Below are 24,672 nucleotides of genomic sequence, written 5' to 3' on the forward strand. Positions count from 1 at the left end.
CACAAGAAAAGCGTAAAACAAAGCAGGTTAATCAGGATCATAAAAGAGCTCTGAATCAATCAATACATTGGGGCGGCGGGGGAGAGAAGGAAATGTTACAGCCCAAAATAAGAAAAGAAAAGCTTTTTTATTGCAGAATGCAATTAACACAAATTGTAGATCTAATTACAAGCTTCTATACTAGGAACCAGTGGCAGCATGAAAAGAAATATGCAAACGTCTGCAGCTATGCACAATACTCCATGATTGTCACTTGATTGCCAATCTAGCACACCCAGTGGACCACCTTTGTAGTTTTCCTTTCAGCCTATACTGACAGTTATTGATGAGAACTTTTCTGGTGGGGTTTTTTATGCATTTTTGTGAATCTGGCTTTTTTTCTGCTTCATTTCATTGAGTAGTCAACTTTGAGCTTTTTTTTTATGCAAGTGGAATTGCCTCAAGAAAAGACAAGTTGCTGGTAAAAAAAAAACAGCACTATTTACACTGTAGGTGTGATTTCCCATTGAAATCAATAGAACGCTTATTCGAAGTGTTGTTGAAGTGGTCTTTCAAATGTAATTTATTTCTTAGTTTTAAAAAAAAGCAAAATCTGCGCTAAAATCCAGGTAAGGAAAAAAAAAATACAAAAAAAAACAACCTGTATATGAACATACTATTTTACTTCAAAGAATTTTTGTTGTAGTCATTTTACTATAGGTGTCATTCAAAAGGAATATGTCAGCATGATTTGACACCCCAAACTATTTATATGGACATAAAGCTATTTCAATGAGAAGTCCAGCAATACCTTTATATGGCCAGTACGTTCCTCCGTTACGGAGAAATCAGGGTTCAAATTGATATGCAAATGAAGCCGAAGAACTGTTTGTAGATCTGAAGCCTCTGCCACTCCAGCTCCATTCCCCGCCCAGTGCCGCCTTCTCCTGCATGACCGACTACTCCTTTCCTTTGTGTCAAACAGCAGGAGGAGGCGGCAATGAGCAAGGAATAGAGCTGGAGTGACAGAGGTTTCTGATCTACAAATAATTCTTTGGCTTCTTTTGCATATCCATTTTAATGCTGATTTCTCAGCAGTGGCAGAATGGACTGGCCATGTAAAAGGTATTGCTGTACTTGGTGAATAAGCAGCACTTTTTGCAATTGGAAAAAAAGGGCAAACTAGAAGAAAAGGAGTGAACCTTCGACTAAACACCAATTTTCCCTGAAAGATGCAACGTGCTAGTCATTCTCTACTAGACTTAAGGGTGTGGAATATCATTTATTCTGCAAGAATGACCCTTCATAAGAGGGCAGCGGGACTGATAATATTGATGTGCTCACTGGGACATTCTAAGCATTGGCACGTGATGTAACCATAGGGTAATTCTACAATTCTATATAATCTGTGCAGATAAATGCATACATTGCTTATTCTTTTCTGTGCATTATGTGAACATGCCTTCAGTGACCACAGATTTGATTCGTAGGAAAAAAAAAAAAAAAAAAAGTACATATGCAGTCTTATGACCACAGACTGCAACAGAAACTAAAGATTCTCATAAAACAAGCACGTGCATAACTAAAGCTCTATTTTACTGAATCGTAAAGAACAGACCTTCCCCCAAGTCTTTACATGTATTCTGTTATTTATATACAAGAGTTTAACTCTTAGACCCCAATAACAGTCCGATAAAATGGAGTATATGGCAAATAATTCATTACGTACTCTGCAGCAGAGAATGCCAAGTCAAAATTCTGTCTCCTGTTTTGTGGACTGAGCTGGTTGTAGTCAAATGCCTCAGGGAAGAAATTGTGGACCAAGGCACAAAATGCCATTCCATCACTCCAGCTGGAAGAAAAGTTCTGGATGTTCACATGCTGGAAAGAAATATAGAAATAGTTAGTCCTCACATGGAGCACCGGGAAAAAACCTTCAGACCCAAACAGATGAAGCATTTGGACAGTGACAATTCTCATATAGCCTCTGTACAATGGATTGAAAAGTCCGTCTACTCCAAACAGGCTCATTTGAGGTTGTCACAAAGACAGCAGAGTGTTAGGAGTTGGGTCTCATCTAAATGTGGTCTCCTTGTTGCCAGCAGATGGGCTCATACACATACATAGGAATAAATGCCTTCTATTATTTTTCATGTATATAAATATGAGGTTGTTCGTGCACATTATGATCAGTGTACACAGTGCTGTAGCGTTACATTTACATCCGTACTGCAGTTATGGAATATTTCCAGCAGTATATTCATTTGATACTATAGGAAGCGCAGGTGACTCCAGCTTTTCTGCATGGTCTTTAATTCTTTGAGTAGATATGACTTCAAATTATTAGGATAACTTTCTAGTTTAAGAGACCATGATGCCCTGCACAAAAGATACAGTCCATGTATTGTTGGAAGGAAACCAACATTTTATTTCAGTTCTGATCATGGAATAGAGTGAATTAAATCGATTTATGCACCAAGATCAAAGTGCGTAGAACTCTACACATTGTATTTTGGATTGAAGAGTCCTACTATTAGGCACCTTGGTGTGCAGTTCCATTATTTGCCCCAAAACTGCCAATAGAACTAGGTTTGCTGATTGTGTGATTGCAGATACAAGTATCAGGATGAATTTTGGGATGTTATAGCAATACATTCTACTAAAAATTCAGTCAAATGCTGTCGAGCTGATAGGACCGTGCTGCACACTACAGATGGAGAATTACCAAAATATGCCACCACTTTAACCCAATAGCTTCAATATCAAAGTCACTCGAATTAACCTGCTTTCTGAGTTCCTGACTTCAAGCAGTCATTGACCACAAAGTAATTGCATCCAAGTATTAAATATAATGGCTATATTTGTCCAATTTGGAAGAACTGACATACTGACTAAAAGACTACATTTTTTTGCGAAAAATAAATAAAATCTTCCTTTAAAAGGAAAAAAATAAATAAATAAAAAAAGTGCGTCTTATACTGCAGCTTACTATAATCAACACAGCATCCTTCCCAATCACAGAGAACAATGCAGCTGCACAGTTCTCTATCATAATGCCCAACACGGATCTATCTCAGGATGCAGAGCAGGAGAGCAAGCAAATAAGGACCTGCACATCATTACGGGGGCACATCCCGACTAGCAGAAGAACCTTTCAGGTTATGTGATCAATCACATGCTAAGAAGTAACTTCAAAAGTGTGTACACTGCGTGTGGACGTAGCAGAGCTGTGTGTGTATATAGCAAAGATGAGTATGGATGCGACAGTGTTATGCATGTGTGCGCTGCACAGTGTACATAATGCAAAGCTATATGTGTATGATACACATGCTGCAGAAGATCTATTACTTTTATATTCTAACTTACTGCATTCAAATGTGTGATATTGGCACCTCCACTTTACACCACTAGGGAAGTTTAACTATGTTTTTCCCATTTACTGCTGTCTAAAGCTGGGGTGCTTTTAATAGCAAGGTAGAAAATAATATGGTATGTAAAAGCTGGTTTTAATCCCCAAACTGTCAGTGCAATATTTTTGTAACTATGAATTCTAGGGACACCTTGCTGGTGCACAGAGGCTGAATGATGAAAATTCTGCACTGTCCAAATATTTGTAACTTAATACACATGAAACTCTTAGGAACATTTACAGATCAGTCTACTGTTCCTTACTGATCCAGCAGAATATAGCACAGGTAGGGATTTGTGCAAATACACTGCTCAAAAAAATAAAGGGAACACAAACAGAATAACTCCAAGTAAATCAAACTTCTGTGAAATCAAACTGTCCACTTAGGAAGCAACACTGATTGACAATCAATTTCACATACTGTTGTGCAAATGGAATACACAATAGATGGAAATTATTGGCAATTATCAAGACACGCTCAATAAAGGAGTGGTTCTGAAGGTGGGGACCACAGACCACATCTCAGTACCAATGCTTTCTGGCTGATGTTTTGGTCACTTTTGAATGTTGGTTGTGCTTTCACACTCGTGGTAGCATGAGACGGACTCTACAACCCACAGAAGTTGCTCAGGTAGATCAGCTCATCCAGTATGGCACATCAATGCGAGCTGTGGCAAGAAGGTTTGCTGTGTCTGTCAGCGTAGTGTCCAGAGGCTGGAGGCGCTACCAGGAGACGTGGAGGGGGCCGTAGGAGGGCAACAACCCAGCAGCAGGACCGCTACCTCCGCCTTTGTGCAAGAAGGAACAGGAGGAGCACTGCCAGAGCCCTGCAAAATGACCTCCAGCAGGCCACAAATGTGCATGTGTCTGCACAAACGGTTAGAAACCGACTCCATGAGGGTGTTATGAGGGCCCGACGTCCACAGATGGGGGTTGTGCTCACAGCCCAACCGTGTGCAGGACGCTTGGCATTTGCCACAGAACACCAGGATTGGCAAAGTCTCCACTGGCGCCCAGTGCTCTTCACAGATGAAAGCAGGTTCACACTGAGCACATGTGACAGACGTGACAGTCTGGAGATGCCGTGGAGAGCGATCTGCTGCCTGCAACATCCTTCAGCATGACCGGTTTTGCAGTGGGTCAGTAATGGTGAGGTGTGGCATTTCTTTGGAGGGCCGCACAGCCCTCCATGTGCTCGCCAGAGGTAGCCTGACTGCCATTAGGTACTGAGAGGAGATCTTCAGACCCCTTGTGAGACCATATGCTGGTGCGGTTGGCCCTGGGTTCCTCCTAATGCAGGACAATGCCAGACCTCATGTGGCTGGAGTGTGTCAGCAGTTCCTGCAAGATGAAGGCATTGAAGCTATGGACTGGCCCGCCCATTCCCAAGACCTGAATCCGATTGAGCACATCTGGGACGTCGTGTCTCGATCCATCCACCAACGTTCCGTTGCACAACAGACTGTCCAGGAGTTGGCGGATGCTTTAGTCCAGGTCTTGGAGGATATCCCACACGAGACCAACCGCAACCTCATCATGAGCATGCCCAGGCGTTGTAGGGAGGTCATACAGGCACGTGGAGGCCACACACAATACGGAGCCTCATTTTGACTTGTTTTAAGGACATTACATCAAAGTTGGATCAGCCTGTAGTGTGTTTTTCCACTTTAATTTTGGGGGTGACTCCAAATCCAGGCCTCCATTGGTTAATAAATTTGATTTCCATTGATGATTTTTGTGTGATTTTGTTGTCAGCACATTCAACTTTGTACAGAACAAAGTACTCAATGAGAATATTTCATTCATTCAAATCTAGGATGTGTTATTTGAGCGTTCCCTTTATTTTTTTGAGCAGTGTATAATAGGTCAGATTATGCCATATAACGTGTGGTGGTGATCGCAATCAATCAGATTACAGCAATGATTTCTAGGCCTGGTTTGCAGTAATTGGTCTCATTAGCTGCTTCATGCAACGCTGACATTTTATTTTCTCTTTGCCTGCAATGTTCTAGCTTTATAAAATAGCCTACAATAAAATTTGGCATCAAAGCCCTAATTCCAGGAGATGTTTATACAGAGCAGAATATGAATTAACTATATAGATTAATTACAAAATAAATTAAAGTTGTTCTCCCTTCCACCTCAGGTGCTGCACTAGAGATTATTATAATGGCAGTGCACTATACAAGTGTCAGAATTCCGGTTGTCTTTCTAGCGACTGCTATTGTTCACCTTAATTATGCTGCAATCCCACTACTTACCACTGGAGGCTACTGTTGTGTTCTGCAATTGCCTTTTACTAAGATGGCAGATTTGAACCTTGGAATCCATCTTGCTTCCTGTTTGGGCCTACTTATCCAAATGGATTTCTCACTCATTGCTTGAGTATTGGGTCTAGCTGTTAGCTTAGTTTCAGTCTCAGCTCCTGAACATTCTTTCCTCGATTGTTCTCATTCATCTACAGATTGTTCCCTACAACGCCTTTGTTATATCCAAGTACATCTATAACTGCTTGCTGTTCCTGCACGTGCTCCTTTGGCTACTGGTTTCCAGCAGTATTACGCCAGAATCTTAACAACAAGCTTTGTAGATTTCACCCGACACTTACGTCATAACCTCTAGTTTTCGCTTTGCACCAGTCTAACAACATCTGCTTGATACTGTTAGCATTAGGAACACCAAATGCTGCAGTCCGGGGGGTGGCAACTTTGGAAAAGGCTGGAGTTGATGGACTGCAAACATAAGAAAAAAAAAAAAGAATTACATGATCCATAAAAAGTAACAGAAACTTCTGAAATGAATACAGAACAATGAAACATTACATTAGAAATGTTTCATTAATTTAATGTAAAGTATTTTCTGAATCGCTACAAACTCCGTTTATAATTGTTATCTGTAACATTTCCACTTCAGAAGAGCGTTTCATTCATTCATTGTAAAGAACATTATATGCAGTTTGCATTGAATAAGACGGTCTGGCTGTTCCTGCAGACAACATGAAATATGGTCTTTCAAATAATTACTCTGATAAGCTACAACAGAAACTAAAAATTGTATATAATTTATGCAAGAAAAAAACAAAATAAAATCATCCCTGTTAAAACAACGGGAAGACTAAATTCTCAATACCTTCCACTATCTTTCTCCAGTTTTTCAATCATGGCCTTGCGAGCCTGTGTGGCTGGCGTTTTAGGAAGACTTTGTGCTTTCATGAGCTCTTTCTTCTTTTCTGCTTGCCTCCTTTCCAAGGCAGCCACACCATCATCCTCCCGTTCAAAAATACTGTTAACATGATAGTTAATGGGTTTTATACCGTTCATGATGTGCATGTATTATGACCAAAAACAAAAAAAAATGTTTACATAAGCAAGCCTAGAAAATAGATAATTTTCGGCAAATTTAAAGGACCACTCCAGTGATTTATTTTATTTCACCCCCAGAGTGGCATCACTAATGTCTGTTTTCTGCCCCTCGTAAAATACCAGCTGCAGTTTTCTGCTCTTCCTGGTGTCACTCTGGCACCATTCTGCCTTCTTGTAACAGCAGCTACAGACTGACCAGAAGTCAGATGTAATAGTCACAAGCTCTCAATGTAAGTCTATGAGAGTCGTTCTGGCTCAGACTTATATTGAGACATGACTTCCGGTCCACCCAGCAAACACTGAAGCCACCGGGCAGGTCACAGCTAGAATATGTCCGGAGCCACACAGAACAGCAGAAGACGTTGGCTGGTAAGTATTCTACTACAAGCAATGAACATATGTTTGAGAAACCACTCCGGCGGTGAAAAAACAAAAACACACTGGAGTGGTGCTTAAAATCAAACTTTATGAATATGCTAAACAAAGACGTCGTGACTCCCAGTGGGTAACGTAAAGAGGGTGCTAGAATATGCTCAGCACTCTAATGCCAACATAAAACCTGATTAAAACAAGGGAACCTTTGGCAAAACTCTGAAGGTGATTTTTTTTTAATGAGTGATTTTATCATTCTGGTGCCATATTTTTCACACAAGTCAATGAAGGATGTTAGAATACAGCTAGCAGATATAATATTAAAAACTTACTCATCTCTAATACTAATGTGCCTCTAAGAGTGGTAATATTATGGAAGTCCATATTTATACAGACAATACAGTGAAAGCAACTCATGTAGATTTTCATATTTACCTGCCGACCTTCTTAGATGTAGATGCACTGAATGAAGATTTTGTCTGAACAACTGTCCCGCCATCTGCAATTATAAATATTCTTAGAAATCAATATACATATTAAAAGTGTTTTGAGATTAAAGCATTGGGTGCAGGGTACAAAACGTTTATAAAACCCGTTTAACCTTTCTTTTGTGCAACCTATAAAATAAAACTCAAAAAATAATTAAAAAGTTACTACGTTTTTAGGTTTTATTATTTACAAGTAGTAAAGTTTTAAAAAAAAGGACATGAAATAAGTACATTTCCAAATCTGTAGCTATAAGAATTTTTTAGTTAACATTTTAGATTTTGCACTTATTACAACTATAAAATAATGCCAGAGGGAGAACCACATTATTATTTTATGCAATCTAATAAATAGCATATTTTTCTTAAAACCTTGTAGATTTCACTCATTAACTTTAAAGCTTACTTAATCTATGAATGGTGACAGTGTATCGGTTACTGAAATACTGTGAAGGGATTAAAAGCTTACCATTATTTTTAAAAAAAGGCAATTCACATTAGTCAACTAAAATATGACCTTGCTTTGTCATATGACTACAATGACTAAACATGCAAAGATAACCGAAGGAATAATGCAGATGCCACTTTAAATAGAAAACATTAATAATGCGGTTCCAGCCTCATTGGTGCTTCCAATCCCTTTAAGCATGTTATGCAATTAGAAAATCAATGGGCTTATCAGAAATTGTATATACTCACTTTCTGATCGTTTTACATAACTGGCCTCTACAGTCGTTGTTCTTGATGTTTTGCTGCCATCATCTGCAAAACAGAACATTTATATTTAAAAAGCAAATCCTGTTTCGACACCAAACATGACTGACACACATGGGGACAAATGCAGTACAATGGGGGCGCATCACAAATGAGATAACTACTTTATACAAGAGCTATGGGTAAATGCTTCATGACTTCTAGTCACCTATGTGACTAGGCCAAACTAACCCTGACAGAACTGTCCTTCATATACTTTGTGTATTATTTCAAAGGATTTTCTCTGATAAATTATGATTATATAGGCTATAAAGGTCTGATTGATGGGCATTCTACCACTGGGTCCCAGACCAGTCACTAGAACGGAGGTCCAGAGCCCAGTCGTGCAGTGAGCTTGTGTGTAGCAATGGTTCAGCTTGGGTCCTGCTGCTCTTTTCAAGGTCTTTGGTGCTTATGAAAAGTGAAGTTCTCAGATGTCTGCATTTATCCTAACCATAAACTAAACGAATTGGTACCATGGCTATTCAACTACTGCTCCATTCAAAGATCTCCTCACTGCGGTAATGCAGTGAAGAGGAACGAGGGCTAAAGACCCCAATTCCAATTATCAGCAGGGTGGTAGAGTTGGTAAGCCAAACCACCGACTCCCACTACTCAATTTCCCTGACTCCAGAGCACGGCCTCACTACTGAGCGTGTACATAAAGTGCAGCACAGATTCATCTCCACTAAAAGCCTGGATCAGGAATAGAACAGACATTTATAGGACATTTCATAACTTTCCCAAATTCTTATGAAAACATTTACAGCACATCCTGCATTGTACTACTGAAACAAATTTATTATATATTGTCAGAGACCGTCCATTTTATAATGACTTAGACTCCACCAAAATGGACACCGACTCCACAGCCCTGATTGTCAGGATGGGCCTTAGCGATAAGACATCTATCACCTACACTGTGAATAGGTTAGGTCTATTGAGGTAAAACCTCTAATACTGTCCAAACAAAATTCTCTATTAAGGGAAGAAAGAAAGAGCAAATCTAATCATACTGGTCTTTTTTTTTAATCAAATTTAGGCCAGGTTCAAAAGTGGCAGACTATGCAGTACAATACAAGTCAATGGGATTTTCAAAGCCTCATCCACATCATGCTGGAGAAGAGCCAGAGCAGAATTAAGGATTTTCATATCCACAGCATGTCTTATCTGCAGAACTGCATCAGATTTTATATTAAAAGTCAATTTTAATGCAGGCTTGGCATGATTAAGCCATTTTATTAACCAAGGCTAAGAAACAAGTTTCCTTTTTTTTTTTATTTAACGTAACTTACATTTTATATAACATTTGTAAAACAGAAAAAAAGAAGAAAAAAAAAAACACACCAACACACCACTGTAGGTGTAATATTTCCAATCAAATCTCCATTGTGTCTGCATCAGTGGCCACCAATGAGACCTTTATTTTACAATAATAATAATAATCCTTCTGGGGACTGCATCTAGACAATCAGTTACTTACTTGACTGCACCAACCTCTGCGTTTTAGTGATGGTGCTAGTGGCCGAACCATGATTTGTGGTTTCAGTCTGTCGTAAACTTGTCTCAGTGCTCCTTGCCATCCTGGACTCCTTCTCCTTGGTCTTTAGCTCCTGTAAGCGCTGATCTCTTTCCTTCTCCCGTTGTTCTAACAAAAAGCAAATATATTCAATAAAATGTACAAGCCAAAGACATTTTACCATTCAAAAGTAACTTGCTTAAAAAGCGTTAAGACTTATAACAAAGTTCAGTATCAATGCTAGATACACCCAAGAGCATTTGAGCATCTTGACACACTATGAAATAATCAGTATGCAGCAACATGACGATATGTATACATATGTATTCAGTGGCAGATCAGCCACAAAGCTGTTTCTGTATTAAATACGGATTTGCAGCAAGTCAATGAGTTTTTTTTTCCACTGGAAGTTTTGGATCTGCAAATCTAGCCTAAAAATCTACAGGAAATCCTCAATGTAAAGCAACTTTTCCGATTTGAAACAGTGCACCATGTGGTGCTAAAGAGGTGTAAAGTACCTCTTTTTCTCTGTCGTAGCTCCCTCATGGCTGTTCTGATTAACCTCCTCTCTTCGAAGTCTGTGGTGCCATCCAACTGGATCACAAAAAGCAACAATACATGAATGAGACTCTCCACAAGAGAAAACCCACAACACAAAAAAAAAAAAAAAAAAAAAAAAAAAAAAAAAGCATACCCCACTTGGCCTCACCATTTTATCAAGAAGATCCTCATCTTCAATGGCGCGCAGATCCTCAGCTGTCACTTTGCCCTTTTTTTCTTGCTCCACTTTCACAATTTCGGTTGTGCTGGGAAGAAATACCTCAACCTGCTGATTGCCCGGTTGTGATGGATCCGGCTCAACCTGCAGAACAGCAAGACATTAGGTCAAGCACGCTACTAGTACATGGATTATAGAATAGAGACAGAAATTAGACAGTTTATTGTCCATTTCTTTTTAGATCTTGGAAATTAAGCAATAATTAGTAACATTTTAATTGGGTATCCAATTATGGGAAATTTAGTTTGCAAAACATGTTCCTGGTATGTCACCTTCAACGGCCTACTGATGACATTTACATAAAAGTATTCCTACATGTTTGACATGCAAGATGAGATGTGCCTTCAATTACAGACTTCCTTGCAGTCAGGACTAAGGGAAGCTTACTGTTTTCTGGAATGGGACCAGTGACCGTAACAAAAATGGTACCTCAGGGGGTATGTTCATTGGGAAGATTTTGGCCACAAAAACTTTAAGATATCTGAAAATGAAGGAGGTTTATCCTTCATCATCCAAAGTCGTTCCAAAAACAGTCTTCCATACTAGAGGATCCAATATGTGTATACATTACATGGCAAACCCATTGAACACTAGGTGCTTGGTTTTACCCAATATTACAGCTGATCACTGGGGGCCAAAGATATTATTTGGTCAAACATTGGTTAAAACATACTTTAAGTCACCCAGTCATGGAGAAATCCAGCCCGTAGTGTAAAGTTTTCTAAATTAAACTTCTTAGTGTCAGCCGGAGAATGCGTTCCATGTGTCACTGTACATTATCATACGTGTTAGAACATTTCACTGATGAAAAAAAAATGAGCAGGACCACAGTAATCTGTCTGCACGGTGTGAAATCAGTCTGTAATGGAGGATCTGGAGAAATGAATTGAGTAAACCACACAAACAGATAGGAATGTATCTGGCACCAAATCCAAATAGCTATATCAGGAGACAACATGTTACTGAACAATTCAAAGCACTTCACTAGATGCCGTACTGGGGAACCGCGACAAATTAACACCAAGGTATCTGAAGAATTAGGCTCGGTATCCACGTTCAGTGTTTAAAGCCAAAGTCGAGAAAGGATTTAAGGAAAAGTATTGGTCTTCCATAGGTGTCTTTTTTTTATGATCCATTCATGGCTTTAACTTCAAAAACTGCATCCAACAATGTGAACATACCCTTAGAAAGTCATATAATAGTGATTCTAAGCTAGGTCAGCCACACAAAATACTACTGAGGAACACAGCCAAAATATAGACATTGGCTTGTGTATATGGAGGTCCTAATGTCAGAGGCAACATTGAAGCCGTCCACCAGCATGTCATATTAATGGAACCTGTTCTTGTGCAATTAGCTTTACTCAATACCATGGAGCTATAGGGGAAACCCATTACCTTGGAAATTGTGTGCAATCAGCAGGCAATAACATAAGAAGCTTTATAGATTGATAGGTTTGTGGAAAAATTGGCAATATGACTTGTAATTCATCTATTGAACACTCTTCTGTCTCTACTTGGGTGGTCCTACTCAACGACTGACCGACTTCACTGCATGACTGCATATACAGAGGGTTGTCGATCATTGATTAGTACTGCCACGCAACTCCTACTAAAATGGATACAATTAAGGGAAGAGTCAGACTGCCATATAACTGATGAGGATTGCAGCGCGATGCTCGGTCTGTCCGTCGGCTCTCCTGACCTCAGAGCGATAGCATATATTTCTATACAGCAATCATGCTGCGGTCCAGAGATCCGGCGGCCAGTCCGAGTTTTACGGCCTTCTGACTCTTCCCTTATACTATATAGTTTCACACAGCTCTTCCTGCTCTATAACATGCTGCGGTCGGATATTATTAGTAATAAAACTACAGTTATTACTCAAAAATAAACACTAAAAGATAATTCTAGTAATACTAACACTAAAAAAAAAAAATCTTAAAACCGTAACTGTCGCTTCCATTGTGTTTCATGAATCATAGTACCCATGAATATAAGCAATTTTGTGATATCTTATCAGAGAAATCGGCTTCTTTCTTCACCTGGATTGAACTTTAGATCTCAATTCCTAGGTAAAATAAGTAATCAGTGAATACAGCCCTACACATTACTGCGATAGGAGATGAAGTTGGTGCTTTTAAGATTCTATAGAGAAGGGAGGGGATAGTAGGAGGGCTTTGGTAGAGGCAGACACATTCAGCTGCAAGTTCTCCTCAAACTGTTTCGGTTTAACTTTTTTTTTTTTACCATGGATTTATGGTGAAAAGTTAAATAACCATTGTTTCAGTAGAACTAGCAGCAGAATGTGTGCCGGCCTCTTGCTCCTCCCTCCTCCTTTCTTCATAGCGTCTTAGCAGCATCAATCACGTCGTCTCTAAGAATTAGGAAAGTCAGTCTTCACCAAATACAGATTTTATCCTAGACATGAAGTTGAAAAATCAATCCAGGAGGAGAAAAAAAGATTTTTGTTCCTGATAACATATTACAAGATTGCTTATTTTCATGTGTACTATGGATGTATGAAATAAAAATGTTAAAACGGCGGTTACTCTAAGGTTAGCTACTGCTGGTATATGGTATATAGCAATATGAGGCTGTAGTCAATTACAGATTCCTGTACTAGAATCTGAATAATTGTAGAAAGTGGAAAAAGTAGGGAATCTATAGTTAAACATTATATAGTTATTTCCCCTTGCTGTTCCTAGTAATTTTAAGATATTAAACATGAAACGCTGCAGAAACACAGAATTAGCAGGCATGGCTGACATCAGTTTCCTGGCTGTACTCTGTCATGTAACCGGGGTACAATAAATTTAATAGCATGACTGATAGCAGCCAATTTAAATAGACAAAAGTGTATGAAATTGGAGAGGACACAAGGACCTCTAGCTTTAAAGAAAGAGCATTCATCCCATTAAAATACACATGGATAATTTTAGAGGGTTAGGCCACGTTCACACGTTCAGTATTTTACATCAGTATTAATAACTCAAAATCAGGACAACAGTCAGAGGAAAAGTATAATAGAAAACGTCACCACTTCTGTATTTCTCACCCACTCCTAGTTTTAGCTGATGTAAAATACTGACCAAATACTGAATGTATGAACATGGCCTTAAAGAGTAAAATCATTGAAGGCCATCATGTTACCTCCTCGCCTCTTCCGTAGCCACTATTAAAGATAACTGCCCTGAAAACTATAAAAAGCAAAAAAAAAAAAAAAACTTCTTGCAGCCCAGATACAATGCACACACGTGGGGGACTTACAAGACTGTTACTTCTAGATAGATGTACCGAGGAAGATCTTCGTGTACTGGCAAACCTTGGAGGATGGGGTACAGAACCACAAGCTTCCTGTGCCCCAAGAAAAAGAGTTAGCTCTTCCACCTGCCGTGTCAACCGAGCTTGTTCCAAATGAAGAAGAAGATTTTCTTCCTTCAAGTCATTGACTGCAGACGTCAGTGGTTCCAACAACATGGCCATGTCCCGCAGTTGCTGAGTGACTTGCTTCTGAAAGAGCACAAATTCATGGCCCGCGTTCTGCATGGATTCTGGGTGCTGGTTATCCAGCTCCTGGATGCCTGCACTAGGCATAGTTGGACAAGCTCAGCTTGGATCAGGGGGACAAAAGGCAACACTTTGTCGGGAGTACCAGATCCAAGCAGTAGGCAGTGCAGAGACACGGCCAGGACCACTAGATGTGAACACGACCTAGGACAGAGGAGACTGAGTGGGTGCAGGGGGTCTGCTTTCCAGTACAGTTATGATCACGTATCAGAGCGGATCTGTCCAAGGACACAGCTAGTGTCCGGCTCTGATCCCCCTACTAATCCTGATATGGGGGGATGTTTACAGACAGGAGCTATAAATATATTTACATAATATCTTTCTGCAGACAAAGGGGAAGAAAGATGTGGACACAGCAGGTGGCAGGAAGCTGCCAAATCCTAGCACTGGAACAACAGGAAAGTTAACCACTCTCCTCCCAGCACGGCTTAAATACAATACAAGGTGTTCCTGCAATACAGAAACAGGGATATACCCTGCAAACTCACTGGTATTTACTAGGAACTGAAACAGCAAAAAACTATGTAATTAATACGCAGACGATCACAGACCAATTCCGGTCCCATTAATTATAATTTTTCTCTGTTTGCTTAGCAACAATGCCTCATTAGCGATGTGCGACGGCACCTCACCCCCATAATATTATAGATGCCTGACCTGCTCACTGGCCTTTCTGGGGGCCTTCTATACACAATCCTAATCTGAAAATATAAAAAAAAATATAGTTTTTTTTTTTTTTTTTCTAAATTTGTTTTGTTTTTACTTCTTTTTTTTCTTTTGAGGCTGATTCACACGCTGTGACCGCACCTTGGTTGAAACTGTGCTGACATGCAGATCGTCAGTCTACAAATTCACTGTCTACACTTTATTAATGGGCAGGTATGTACTGCTTCTTTACCGGAAACCGCGTCAGAACTGTCAGTGGATTATGGCTGACATTACAGCTCAGCCCCATTGAAGTGACTAGAGCTGGACTGTAATACCACAGGCAACCTGGGGACAGGTGAGGCACTGTTGAACCACAGCCATTTTTGGGGGCTTTTTTTTTTATCCCATGCAACCCTTTTGACAGTGACTTTATTTTCCTTATGGACACTAGGTCTTTTTTTGGGGGGGGGAGTGGGGGAGTGGGAGTTGATTCTAATTAAAATAAAAAAGTTGCGCCCTTATCTGGATTTCACACCCTGTGCACATCATAATGTTTTCCTTGGGAGATCTTTAAAATCTATCCTCATGTCTGTATCAGTGGTAAAGGGAGCTCAGTAATAAGGTGCCAAGACAAATGATATACACAAAAAATACTAAAATCTGGAAAAGTTTCAGTCCTGACCTGGAGACAGACCAGCGATGACTGACATAAGCTAAAGTTTCCCTGTTCTACCTCTAAACAGTAGAAATGAATAATTCTGCTGAGTGCAAAGGAACAATATGATCCAATTATTCAAGAAAATAAGAAGCTTCGTTCTGGCGGAGGAGCCAAACAGAATGGAAATACTACTGAAGGACAGTTTTTAGTGGCAAGATTTAACATAAGATTATCTGCAGCAGTTTCCAAGTGGTGAGTCACTACTGGTCCTTAATAAATTATTAATTTCTTAATACAATATGGACTATGATGTGAAGCCAAAAAAGGCATCGTGCTGTATTTTAATAGGCTTTCCCTGAGCAGCAGTGACGAGGAGGGGAAGCCGGCTCTGGGGAGCACACAGAACGCCAACAGTTTGGGTTTGGAAACACAGGATGTTCGTGGTTTGTCCCTGGATCAACATCCTTTACATGTAAGTAGACACCAACACATCCAGTGGATGAACTGACATGACATTAGTGTAAGGGCAGTACAGAACCAAATCCCAATAGCAATATAATCTATAATGTTACTTAATGCTGGAGCTTCACTTAGGAGGCATTTCTCTTTCAAATTCCTATACACAGATTAAAAAGAAAATTTTAATTTAACCTAACATGAGCCAAAAATGTACCTTAAAGGGAATCTGTCAACAGGTTTTTAGCATGATGTATGAATCCAGCAAAGTGTCACGTGCTGGTGTGCATGCTGTCATTTTGATACAATCACAGTTTTCTCTGCTGCAGATCTAGCAGTGCCAAGAACGCGGAGCCCTGTATAACCCTGCTGATTAGCAGCTTTCCGTAAAGTACCAGAACTGGGAGGCACAAGACACCTTCTCCTATAGTGATAATCTCCTGCTGATAAAATACTGATTTTATTGAAACAGCAACCCACAGCCTTGTATGTGACATCACTAATAAGTTTCTCAAACCCTACATCATGTTGCTCTCAGATTACATATAGCAAAAACCTGCTGACAGATTGCCCTTATTCTTAAGGATTATTAGAACTATTTCTGGCTTAATCAGTTTGAACGTGGGACTAAAATAATAGTATGGACTGAGGAAGATCAACCTCCACCAATAGGAACACTTCCCATTTATCCTTTAGGCATTTGCCTATAATCATTTTTTTTATTTTTTTAGGCTGATGACCAAGTGCAATAAATAGCCATTTACAGTGCTGCTGGGTGAGCTCCTGGTATTGGAGAGCTATTGATCTGTGGTCCATGTAGGATTGGATTGATCACCAGCTCATCATTAGGAGGTATCCATCAAACAACTCTAGAGCAATATCTCCCTTCCCAGACCCCTGAGTGCATAACCGCAATCACAACTGAACTTCCGAATGGTGAGACATTATCCAAGCTATAACTTAATGCAGTGAACCTATGAGCTGCCCTTGAAAGTGCCATACAGCTAGAGAACAGAGCTCTTAGAATAGCCTACAGCGACATTCATTCTCTACAGGCTAAGGAAACCCAATACCTTTCCTCCACTATACATTCGGTATTCATGCTAGTCTAGATCTGCACCCTTACCGTGTGATTAAGGGATAGACTATGGAGGGGGAGGTATAGTTCTATCATTTACCAACTTAATCGTTTTGCCTACAATAACCATTACAGATATTGTGTCAGACTCATGTCTGCTTAGCCAAAAATAGGGGAAGACCTGCTGCGACATGCACTATTGCTCGCAAATCCAGAGATGGTTAGATCAACACAAACCATCATTCAATCTGAAAGGCCAAACAGAAAACATCATTGAAGAGGTTGTGATTAGAAGATCTCCGCAGGAAGAAAACCGATTGTAGCGACAGAAGACGAAAAATAACTGGATATTAACAAGGAGATAAAACTGAAGAATGTAGGTCAAAGCCAAGCTGACGACTTTGGGATCTGTCCTCACCTTTATGCAGCCATATATGAGGGCAGCATACAGTAGTGACAAATATGGATTTCAGTGTTGTGCCTGTGGTATCCTTTTTGTGATTGTAGGCTCACATTACGCTGTGACCTAGGAGTCCTCACAATGATATGCACAAGCTTAGGAGTCCTCTGTATTCATGAGCTGTGCGCGAACCCTTCCCTTTAGCCGCTGATTGACCGTTTTATCTCTTACAGTGCATAGAGAACTGTCAATCAGCAGTGGAAGGGCAGGAATGAATGGACTCCATTAATTAATGGACTCCAAAAATGCTGCAAAGATTTGTTCTACAGGCCAACATGTGGTTAGGGTCACCTTCACGCTGTTTTGCAGGGCTTGTTCACCATAGTCAGGAACCTTAGCTTTTAAACGATACTAGGGTGAAAATCTTGAGCTGCAATATTTAGCCAGCACCATAAAAAGTTCTGTGGATTTGTAGAGAAGAGGTAGCTGCATGCAAAAAGGATCAGTGTGTCGCCATCTGCTACCATCAACCGCTGCGCAGCCTTCCAGTGTCTCCAGGGATGTTACAAGACTGGTCTATTCAGAATACATGGTCTCCATCACTTCTATCGGCTAAAGGAATGATCAGATACATTGCACATCCAATCACACCCTGCATGTCAGCAGACCGTTTACCATCTCTAGATCCTGGGGATGTTTTTATGAGAAGACAAATGCATGTTGGTATAGGCAGGAGATCATTTTAGGAATCGTGGTGCGTCAGGTTCCACTTGGCTTAAGGCCCTGTCACAATAAGCGACGCTACAGCAATCCCGACAACGATACGACCTGTCAGGGATCGTTGCTGCGTCGCTATGTGGTCGCTGGTGAGATGTCAAACAGTCAGATCTTCCCAACGACGCAGCAACGATGCGGCGACACATAACGATCTGTATAACGATGCACGCCTATGTGTTTCTGTGTCTGGGTCGTTAACAAGGTCGTTGGTAAGGTGTCACACACCGATACATGCTACCCAGCGGGGCCTCAACGATCAAAGGAATGTCCAGACCATTCCGACATGACCAGCGATCTCACAACAGGGGCCTGGTCGCTGCTAAGTGTCAAACGTAGCGAGATCGCTGCGGAGGTCGCTGTTGCGTCATAAAACTTGTGACTGAGCAGCGATCTCGCTTATTGTGACAGGGGCTTTAGACTAAATGTTACAGTTTAAAGCTAAAATTCTTAATGGCACCTATAAGTGTACAGCGCTGCTAATTTCACAATGCACTTTTGGACGTTATATAGCGATTACCGTGCATTAGGATTTCTTTGCATTTTAAATTTTCAGGTTTTGCGAGGTGTGAAAAAAATAAATAATGAAACCCCTGGAACCTTTCAACCGGGGTCACTTAACCCCTTGTCATTTGAGTTTCAAATTGACTTTCATGACTAAAGATAAAAACAGGTAATTGTACTCTGTTCTGATCACATCATGTTTATGGCCTCCATTTAAAACCCCCATATTCATTACATGGCTATAAGCCAAATGACAGATCAGTTTATCATTCGGCTGGCAGCTAGCTCGGCCATCTCTCCCCTACACAGGAGTGGTCGCTCGGCTAGGCGCTTCTGTTCTCTATGAGAGAGTTGACAGACATGTCTGGCAGGTTATTTCAAGGAGAACAAAAGGAAAGTTAGTCAAATCAGACATGCCAGATCCTCAACTCCCCTGACAATGTCCAGAGCCCCAATACACAGACTGTTGGCCAAACTCATCATTATGGCCGGGTTGACATAATTAATACTTTGAGGGATATTATATCTATTTATATATTGTGTAATGGTTTACTGGATTCTATAGTATGGAATAGCACAGCCAAATACAACATTTCAAAGTTTTTTTTGGCAATGTATACCTGCCAGACAGAAACCAAAAAGGACACTAGGCCTCTCTGTTGGGCTAACGTAACACTAAACGATACAACAAATGTTGGGCCGACTTCCTGTAAAAGGAATACAATGGTAAAACCCCTTGAAATTTACATAAAAATATGAGTAACTAAATTATTTGGTCTGCTGATCTTACACCATTTGTTGAATTACATAAATATTTGTTACATCGCTCAGACGGGTAAAGCCTGAATTCTGATGGACTTCCCTTACCAGAGTGCTCAGTGGAGTTCAGATGGCAATTACCACTAACTAAACTGATTGCAGCCATACTTGCAGGGCTGTGGAGTCGGAGTCGTAGCGCATTTTGGTGGAGTCAGTATAAAATGTACCAACTCCGACTCCTAAAATATATAATAAATTGGGTACAGTAGTTCAATGCAGTTTGTGGGGAATATTTTTTCATAAGAATTTGGGAAAGTTATGAAATGTCCTATTCCTGATCTACGGGTCTAGACTTTTAGACGAGATGAATCTGTGCTACAGTATATTTATCACTTAAACATGATCCATGTATGAGGGAGTAAGAGTCGTGGAAATTGAGGAGTCGGAGGTTTGGCTTACTGATTCCACAGACCTGCATACTTGTCACCTATGCTAGAAAGTAATTTGTAGGCAAGCATCCAGCTGATGACTCGCAGTCAATACCCTAATGGTAAAGAGGACCATTCTGCCATCATTTAGTGTTTTCCTTTCACACTTAAAGGGAATCTATCAGCAGATTTTTACTACCTCATCTGAGAGCAGACTCGTGTAGGCCAATGTTTCTCAAACTCAAAGTCCTTACGGCCCCCGACATATCTTTTCAGGATTTCCTAAGTGTTGCACAGTTTCTGATGTCTTGATGATCATTCCATCAATGTGCAATACTGAGGAAATCCTGAAAATTTGATATGTAGGGTGCTGTGGGGACTGGAGTTTGGGAAACACTGATGCAGTCAAAGAGACACTGAATGCAACAAAGTAACACTTTGGTGCAGCAGTTCTGAGACTCAGAGCTCTTAGATTTCGAATGAAGCAGAGCTGAGAAAGCTAACCCTGCCCACACCAGGCTCTGTATGTACATGGTCTATAGACAGTGAGATACTTATTACAGGAGGGGGCGTGGTTAGACAAATGTCCGCTTGCTAGAGCAATGATAATGTCCTAGTGATAAAACCTTCAGTGTAAGTAAACCACACCACAGTTTGATAAGCGACACATCCCTGAATTCTGTGTTTTAACCGCTACATCATGCAGTCCTCAGATTACATAGCAAAAACTTGCTGACAGATTCCCTTTAAATTATGCTGATCAGCAAATTGTTGAATATTTTTTCTGTCTTGTTCTTATGGAATCGTATTCACAGTCATTGAAAATTACCTTGGAGTCATTGCAAAGAGTAAATGGGAAAGGGAGGTGGGTACCCTCACAACAGAACAATGGGAGGCGATTCTAGAATATGTCCCGAAGATCTCTTTAAGCGAGCAGGCACGGATTTCCCAATTATACATAATACATAGGACATACAAAACACCGCTGCGCCTGTACAAGGCGGGCTTGAGGGGGGATTCCAATTGCCCTAGATGTGGCACGGACCAGGCCGGACTGCTACACATGCTATGGTCATGCCCACGGTTGGTGGCTTATTGGTTGTTCGTTGTCAGCAAAATTGAGAGGGCTTATACATGTACAATTGACAGAAACCCGGTGCTGTGTGTTTTGGGGGAGGTGGATGGAATACCTGTCTCAGAACATTACAAAGTGGCGATATAGCAATCGCGCTATGTGGCACGCAAACTAATAGCACGAAAATGGACAGATTCGGAACCCCCCACTAGGAGGGAATTTATTGCTCAGACACGTACGGTGATGCATTTAGAGGAAAGCATTTATAGGCGGAGGCATGGAGAGAGAACTTTTGGGAAAATATGGTCCGCATGGATGGCGGTAATATGATTGTCAATGTTCCCGGCATAAGGAGTATTGGCGGGAGGGGGGAGAGGGTTTTGACTGTATTATTACACGTTATGTGAATTGTTATATGTATATTGATAACTGTTTGCTGTTAAAATTTTTGAAACCTAAATAAAAATAATTGGTTTAAAAAAAAAAAAGAAAATTACCTTGGAGAGAGCAGTGTTTGCACTGAACCCGCTGTCCACAATGATGCTGCTCGTACCGATGACTTTCCCAGTGCTGGCACTGCCTGCATTGATGCCACTCACGCCAGCATTGGTGCTGCCTGTATTGATGCTGCTCGTGGAGACATTGTTGCCAACTCGAAAAGGGGTAGCTGTCAGTCCTAAGGTTAGCTCTTAAAATAAAAAAAATTAGTTTGTGTGATGGACACATGCACAGAATACAGAAATGTTTCAGAGATTTATAAAATAGAAGTCAATGACAGAACATGCAACAGTTATCAAAACACGCATTGACATTTCCAGGCCAAGTGACCAGCTGTATCACGTTGTTTAGAGGGGTCTCTCTGATGAAATAATCCCCAAAAAGACAGCAACATTTAGAGAGGTACAAACAAAGCATCATTCATGGGTAAATAAAGCAGGAGCGGTGCTCACAGCCCTCACCAGGAGAACTACTAGTTTACAGAAGGGCTGCTTTCACTAACAAATGACACTAAAATAACATCATGTTCCTAATTTGCTGGCAATAGGAATCTGCATGCCGTATGGAAGGCTCGTGTTTATTTCCATGACATCCAAGTGATGTAATGGAGCTACTTGATGGATAGTTTTATAGAAGACGCAGTACAGAGGCAGAATGTCGCTAAGTAAACACGCCGACTATAATGTACAGCCATTCCTGCTCAGAGGAGACAGACTAAAAAGGTAATGAGAAACAGATCAAATAAAACCCGAGCGATGCATGCTAAGCATAAGCACAACCACCAACACCCAGGGGCAAAGCCTCCGACAGCACCCTAATAATCTAACATGCTGGAGGTGCCGAACATTGGGCAATGACATTTACTGGATTATTGGCAGCGCCCACACATGCAGCAGATCATATACATTTCACTGGGCTGCACAGTTGCAGGAAAGTTTTGTAACCTTTATATACATCTGTACTTAACATGGACCAAAAAATATACTGTGCAGTTTCGGAATAATCTTGCTCCAGTACAACAGTCCCATATACAAACACCATCCAGCAGGGGCCAGCAGAGCTCCTACATCTTCACCATCACAACTGGTGTCAGCACCTTTACCATGTATTTATTACCCTAAAAGCTAAAATCTATTTATTATATACATATATAAAAAATATGATATACATGTACACACACACACTATATACACCAATTCCCATTCTAGAAATATGTACACACAGACACGCATACACTATCTTTCATCACCTGATTAAGTATTTACCTGCTCTCTGGTTTCCCGGTTGCCCCACAATCCTGCTGCTAGATGACCCTGGATTTTTTATCTCAATGGTGAGCAGCGTCTTCATGTCTGTGTCTTGCTTCTCCCCCTGAGAGTCTTTGGATGATGTGTTAAGAGATGGTGTGGAGGGCTGCACACACTCTTGAGTAACTGATGTTGTAATGGTCCCATTTGTGTTTTCAGCTTGCAATTGGTTTGAGTCGCTCCTCCCACCCTCCTGCTTTGGGATGAATGAGCTTTGAGGAAGTTTTCTATTCACTTCCCCAGAGGATGTGCAGAGTCCAGCAGAGTTGTGAGCCGAGGACCCTTTTGAGGATGAACTTCTGAAACCTTTTATTTCAGGTACAGATGCAATTTTACTATTTGGTGTTCCATTACTTCCACTTTGATCCCCTCTGTGGTGACCAAGTTCTGCAACTGTACGACCTAGTCCAAATTTCCCTGGTACTTTTCCTTGCTGCGTCACCTTATGGTTGTTTTCTTGCCCATTTTTCTGACCAGCAGTGAACAATGACTGTTGCTGTAGTATCCTTGCTCCTCTAGATGGAGTTCTCTCACCCCTCATACTAGAGAATCTGAAACCTAAAGAAGGTTGTGTACCCGGGGGCTCTTCTGTAAACTTCTTCATTCGGTCCCTCACAGAGTTAGCTCGCCGAAAGGGGAAAACTGGCACTTGGCCATCTAGAAATAAAATAAAATTCATATTTAAATTTGATACAAACCATAGAAACGAATATTACAACTTTTTCGAATAAGCATAAAAATATAGAAAATGTCATTTAGACAATTTTTTTCAGAAGGTGCAACTATAAGACCGTTTTTAAATTAACAAGGCATCAGGTTATCAGATCCAATCATCACCCAGACTACTAACATTTTTAGAGAAATGAAGGATGCAAAGATACTTAACAATACAGAATTATAGATATGCACAAGGGTCATTTATATGAATATATAAAAGGCAGAAGAACACATGGCTAATGATCGTGTTTCCTATTTGCCGGCACATCTCCCTGCATTAACACCCACTGTGATGGGACTGGGTTGGGCACGTGAGGGACAGTACCACATTGTGTTAGTCTGTGGTTCTGCGTGCTCACTTCCTTCCCTGGTTGCTGGTGTGATGCTAATGTCTGGAGGAATCCTTCTATAGTGGTCTCAGGAGTGTCTTGTCTCGGTCTCGTTTTATACACAGCCCTAACATTGTGATAAAGTGGATATGACAGGGGATAAGTGTTCTGATCGCTGGAAGTCTGAAGTCCAGCTGCTGATGTCCAACAATCCTGAAAACAGGGCTCTACAGACCCTTATGAAAGGAGCAGAGATGTGCATCCTTAAACTCCACTCAATTCATAGTCTATGGGACCGCAGGACTAAGCAGAGTATAATGCTAGGCCATTTCTGGCAGTCCTATAGGCAAAGAATTAAAGGGAATCTGTCAGCAGGATTTTGCTAAACTACAAGCATTGTCATGTTGGGGCTGCTGCACTGATTAAAATGATACCCGAGGTGAAGAAATCGATCATGTGGTTCTTGCGTAATCAGTGTTTGCAGTTTTGAGTTAATGATATACTCGTGCTCTGGGGTAGGACTGTAGGCAGGGTCTTTTCTTGGTGCTTTAGGCCAGATCAGCAAGATAAGACCAACCCACAAGCCACCCCCATCTGTCTGGCTGTATAATGAGGAACATATTTGTGCTTCGGGGTAGCCTGTGGGCAGCTCTTTTCTTGCTGGTTTAGCCTAGCACACCAAGGAAAGACCCTGCCTACAGTCCCGCCCCGGAGCACGAGCATATCATTAACTCAAAACTGCAAACACCGATTACAAAAGAACCACAAGACAGATTTCTAAACCTCAGGTATAATTTTAATCAGTGCAGCAGCCA

The 24,672-nt window shown here is 40.8% G+C and overlaps 1 protein-coding gene and 1 long non-coding RNA gene across 4 annotated transcripts in view; one reads left to right on the forward strand and one right to left on the reverse strand.

The window, feature by feature from the left end:
• The window catches only part of SMTN (smoothelin), a 123,474-nt gene that overhangs the window by 23,223 nt on the left and 75,579 nt on the right, over positions 1-24,672 (reverse strand). For 2 of the 3 annotated variants that reach the window (XM_073671177.1, XM_073671178.1), the window contains exons 9-18: positions 22,770-23,468; positions 21,504-21,694; positions 10,589-10,741; positions 10,398-10,473; positions 9,844-10,008; positions 8,307-8,369; positions 7,558-7,621; positions 6,518-6,670; positions 5,997-6,120; positions 1,709-1,860 (exon numbers count right to left, since the gene is read on the reverse strand). In XM_073671177.1, the coding sequence (XP_073527278.1) occupies positions 1,709-1,860; positions 5,997-6,120; positions 6,518-6,670; positions 7,558-7,621; positions 8,307-8,369; positions 9,844-10,008; positions 10,398-10,473; positions 10,589-10,741; positions 21,504-21,694; positions 22,770-23,468 (1,840 nt within the window). The remainder of the gene's footprint in view (positions 1-1,708; positions 1,861-5,996; positions 6,121-6,517; positions 6,671-7,557; positions 7,622-8,306; positions 8,370-9,843; positions 10,009-10,397; positions 10,474-10,588; positions 10,742-21,503; positions 21,695-22,769; positions 23,469-24,672) is intronic. The other variant, XM_073671179.1, reaches the window with a different exon arrangement.
• The window catches only part of LOC141256619 (uncharacterized), a 32,296-nt gene continuing 30,580 nt past the window's right edge, over positions 22,957-24,672 (forward strand). The window contains exon 1 of the long non-coding RNA XR_012317576.1: positions 22,957-23,129. This is a non-coding gene — a long non-coding RNA (uncharacterized lncRNA). The remainder of the gene's footprint in view (positions 23,130-24,672) is intronic.

The sequence above is a fragment of the Phyllobates terribilis genome, unplaced genomic scaffold (genome assembly GCF_046119375.1).
Source record: "Phyllobates terribilis strain yellow unplaced genomic scaffold, ASM4611937v1 Scaffold_1__5_contigs__length_1240528914, whole genome shotgun sequence".
NCBI lineage: Eukaryota > Metazoa > Chordata > Amphibia > Anura > Dendrobatidae > Phyllobates > Phyllobates terribilis.